Genomic DNA, 4,307 nt, shown 5'->3' with positions numbered 1-4,307 from the left:
CTGCTGCCAATGCAGTGTCCATCTATATGGGGAAAAACACAAATTATACTGGTTTTATTTAAAGGAGGACATATTACATATGCCAAAGCTTTGAGATGTCATATATTTTTTGATGCAGTCAATGAATTCTTAACTAAATTGCTGGAAATTGAAACCGTTTTGTAACTTGCGCTGAGCTATGCGTTGGAGCATTGGCGTCATCTGGCGGCGACTTGATCTTTGACAAGACGAGTTTGACAATTAAAGTTCCGAATGAGAAAATATGGAAATGGTTGCAAGACTTTACAATCATATTGTAACAGTTACAGTTATATCGGTCACAGTTTTGATTTTTACAAAAAAGAAAGTTTCTTATTTTATTGATCTTTCTCATATAACATGTCGCGCAACAGATTTGCGCTTTAGCCCGGTGTACTTTGGAGCATCGACCCGGGTTACTTGTCGACTCTCTGTCGAATAAAGAACTTGTGTTGGTTTGTCTGATGGCCTCGTTCATCATTGTTTTCATCCTTTGTATTTGGACGCTGGCCTTCGCAGGTAAGACCTACAAACACACTGAATTCTGGGCGCTGATAAAAGAACATTAAACTTGTTGGTTACTGTGTGCCTACTTGGATACCTTCCCACTCGGTTGTTATTCACACTTGTCTATTTCTTGAATAGTTTTAACATTACTCTTTAATTCTCATAAACCATAAACCAGCCCCAGGTATAGTGTTTCTAGATGAAGAGAAAGCAGACAGCATTTTGTGGAGACGCAGGCGGGAAAACACGGGACTGTTTGAAGAGTTCCTGATGGGAAATGTGGAGAGAGAGTGTATAGAGGAGAAGTGTGTGCGTGAGGAGGCCAGAGAAGCGTTTGAAGATGATGAAAAGACAGTGAGTAAACGTCGCTTAAGTTTGCCATTTGTCATCCTGCTGTACACAGTACTGTAAATATATGGAGGACATTAGGAGACACTGTTGAAGAAAAAATAGCCAAGAGGGCAAAAACTAAAAAAGAATGAACAGAAAATTGTGTCTTTTGAGACTTTTCTGTCAATTCATTTTCCTACAACACAATGTCCCATAAGGTGTTACGTTTAAATGTGTGCTTGGTTCTTGTTTTTCAGATGGAGTTTTGGGCAGGTTATGTGGGTAAGTTTTTGTTTAATCATTTACTGTTCAATGTGTATGCAGGGAGGTATGTCCCAGTGTCCGCTCTGAGAACAAACAGTTAAAGAGCTCAAGCTGTCAAACAAATAAATTCAACAAACATTCATTAAACAAGAATCTGTTATTTAATTTCCAATTAAAAAGCAGAATATGTAAAGGTAAATACTGAGCTTGAAAGCAAATGGTAAACAGCATTCTTTCTAGTGGATAAAATGGATAGATTTTTTTTAAATAAATAATGCTGTCTGTTAGATGGCGACCAGTGTAAATCAACACCCTGTCAGAACCGAGGCACGTGTGAGGACCAGTTGGGCACATACACCTGTAACTGTCTGCGTGGCTTTGTCGGTCAAAACTGCGAAATAGGTCAGAAAAGATCGCACACAATTAGAGCCCACCTTGTTTTGTCAATTCCCAAAGATTAACCGATGGATGTTTTGTGGTGTTTCTCAGTGACTGCCAGGCAGTGTGATGTTGATAATGGTGGCTGTGATCACTTCTGTATTCTGCTGGAGTCTCATGGGGCAGAATGTCAGTGTGCATCTGGTTACTCACTCATGGAAGATGGTTTTGGTTGTGAGCCCATAGGTGATATATTGTATACTTCTATCTAAAAAAAGAAATAATTCTGCTTACCCAAAAATGAATATTCTGTCCTCATTTACTTACTCACCCTTAAATTGTTCAAAATCTGTATAAATGTCTTTGTTCTGATAAACACAGAGAAAGATATTTGGAAGGACGCTTGTAACTAAACAGTTCTTGGCCACCATTGACTATCAAAGTAGGAAGAATTACAATCGTGCTCAAAGGTGCCCCAGAACTGCTTTCCTACATTCTTCAAAATATCTTCTTTTGTGTTCAGAAGAACAAAGACATTTAGAAAGCAAATTTTCCTACTTTTGTAGTCAATACAGATTTGGCACTACTTGAGGGTGAGTAAACGAAGTCAGAATTTTCAAAAATGTGGTTTTAAATAAACAGGATTTGTTTATAAATGACACTCAACATGTTCTACATAGAGCATTACATAACAATGTCAAATGTTTTTATTTAAAAAGACACCTTATAAAAACATTTTATAACACGTAAAACAATTGATATACTGCCAAAAAATAAGAAACCTGATGTATTTGGACATTTTCTTGTTTTCAAAAGCTAAATGATAAACCTCACCTGTGGTTACCTTGCGGGTAAATATTGCCATTAAGTAAAGTTTAGTCGATCTATAACATTTGTAGGCAGAAAATGTCCTATCTAATGCAGCGAAATCCATATATTTAAAGTGTAACTTGAGTGTGTTCAAAACTTTGTGCTCTTTCAGACTGTTTACGTAGTACTGTATACCAACAATGCAATCTTTTCTTATATGTGTGTTTGTATTTGTTTCCAGTGAAGTTTCCGTGTGGCAGAACCTCCAAAACAGCTGTGAGATCATTTGACAATAGCCTAAACTCCACAATAAACAAAACGGCACAGTCTTCCGAAAGGACAGTCGCATTCACATCGAGCATATCCAAAACAGAAAATCAGACCAGTTCGACAGCTTCTAAACCAAAGGGAAGCAAAATCAAACCCTCTTTCAGTAAACTCCCTAGATGGTATCAAGATGACTATTTGATGTCTCCTATGCCAACAGAAAGTCACCCAAAAAGTAGAATTGTCGGTGGCAATCCAACTTTACCTGGAGAAATCCCATGGCAGGTACGAGCAAATCTACAATCCAGCGGTTTGTGCACCCAATAATGTAATTTATACTGTAGCAGTTGACTGTTGATCTCTAGGTGGCGCTGGTGTCCCGCTCAAAGCAGCAAGTGTTCTGTGGGGGCTCCATACTGAGCGAGGTTTGGGTCATTACAGCTGCTCACTGTCTGGTGGGGATCCGGAATGGATCATTCTTCGTCAGAGTCGGTAAGACCCAACAAGAGAATAACAGCAGAACATTACCGCAGTAAATTATTTTGATTTATATACAATGACTGCAAACATAAACAGGGTGCAAGCACAAGACAACCAATAAACACTCTTTTTTCACAGGGGACCACAACATCAACAAGATCGAAGACACAGAGCAGAATCTAGACGTGACACGTTCTATCACACATCCACGTTACGCCCCCAAATTAAGTCTTTACAATCATGACATCGCCTTGTTGCGGCTACGCACCCCCATTCGTTTTACTCAAATTGTGCGGCCCATCTGCCTGGGGCCCTTTAGCTTCTCCAACTCCTTGCTCCAGTCTGGATCTTTAGCTGTGGTCAGCGGCTGGGGCCGGCTGCGCTTCCAAGGACAAACTGCGTCGGTTTTACAAAAAGTTGAGTTGCCCTATGTGGACAGAACAGTTTGCATGGAAAGCAGTAGCGATCCGATTACCCACTTTATGTTCTGTTCTGGGTACTCGGACACGCCGAAGGATGCATGTCAGGGGGACAGTGGGGGACCCCATGCCATGCGTTACCACAACACGTGGTTCCTAACAGGCATTGTTAGTTGGGGAGAGGAATGTGCCATGAAAGGGAAGTATGGTGTGTACACGCAGGTTGGTAATTATTACAGATGGATACAGTATGTGATGAGTGTTGCTAAGGAAACACTACTTGTTAATGTGGATGAATGATGGCTTGATCTTGAATTTTTGACATCCAACAGCAACAAAAGGCTTTGTGTCTTAATAAAAAGGTAATTCAAAATGTTTTTTAAAGTGAAATCACATCTTGATACAGTATGTGAGAGTTACAAAAAATAAGTGGGTGAAGTTTTAGCATGAATGAGTCAGTTAACTGTAACTAAAAATGAAAATTATTTTATTTATATTGTTATTGTTTTTTGTTTTGTAAAAGATGCTTTTGATTCTCATTTTGGGAGAACTATCCCTTTAAGTTGCATGGCCAATGAATCTGCTCAGCATCAATCAATTATGACTTCCACCCTTCTCTGTGCGTGAAAGTGAAGGAAATGTTTATTATCAATAACCGCCCTCATAAAAACAAAAAAATTATCCTGTTTCCTAATGAATAAACAGATCTTGCTTCACGATTAAAATGAATCAATCTCTCATTCTGACAGCGAGAACAAAAATGCACCCCCTTTTCTTTGAACTGCCACAGCCTTCAAAAGGAAACACAGGGGATTCTGGGAAGAAACCTGACGC

At 39.3% G+C, this 4,307-nt stretch overlaps 1 protein-coding gene across 1 annotated transcript; it reads left to right on the top strand.

Moving 5' to 3' along the window:
• Positions 1-304: 304 nt before the first annotated feature.
• f9a (coagulation factor IXa) lies at positions 305-3,963 on the top strand. The gene is made up of 8 exons (XM_056769224.1): positions 305-537; positions 704-879; positions 1,113-1,137; positions 1,408-1,521; positions 1,609-1,743; positions 2,549-2,859; positions 2,940-3,066; positions 3,193-3,963. The coding sequence occupies exons 1-8, from the start codon at positions 483-485 to the stop codon at positions 3,771-3,773; spliced, it is 1,524 nt and encodes a 507-aa protein (XP_056625202.1). The 5' UTR covers positions 305-482; the 3' UTR covers positions 3,774-3,963.
• Positions 3,964-4,307: the final 344 nt, after the last annotated feature.

Source organism: Triplophysa dalaica, chromosome 16 (genome assembly GCF_015846415.1).
Source record: "Triplophysa dalaica isolate WHDGS20190420 chromosome 16, ASM1584641v1, whole genome shotgun sequence".
NCBI classification, from domain to species: domain Eukaryota; kingdom Metazoa; phylum Chordata; class Actinopteri; order Cypriniformes; family Nemacheilidae; genus Triplophysa; species Triplophysa dalaica.
This window is presented reverse-complemented; position numbering and strand designations above follow the sequence as displayed.

Excerpts from the sequence above, each read along its gene's own strand:
- f9a (XM_056769224.1), top strand. The coding sequence starts at position 483 with ATGGCCTCGTTCATCATTGTTTTCATCCTTTGTATTTGGACGCTGGCC. Across the intron at positions 538-703 it reads TTGGACGCTGGCCTTCGCAG|CCCCAGGTATAGTGTTTCTA; the intron begins GTAAGACCTACA and ends ACCATAAACCAG. Across the intron at positions 1,744-2,548 it reads TTTTGGTTGTGAGCCCATAG|TGAAGTTTCCGTGTGGCAGA; the intron begins GTGATATATTGT and ends ATTTGTTTCCAG.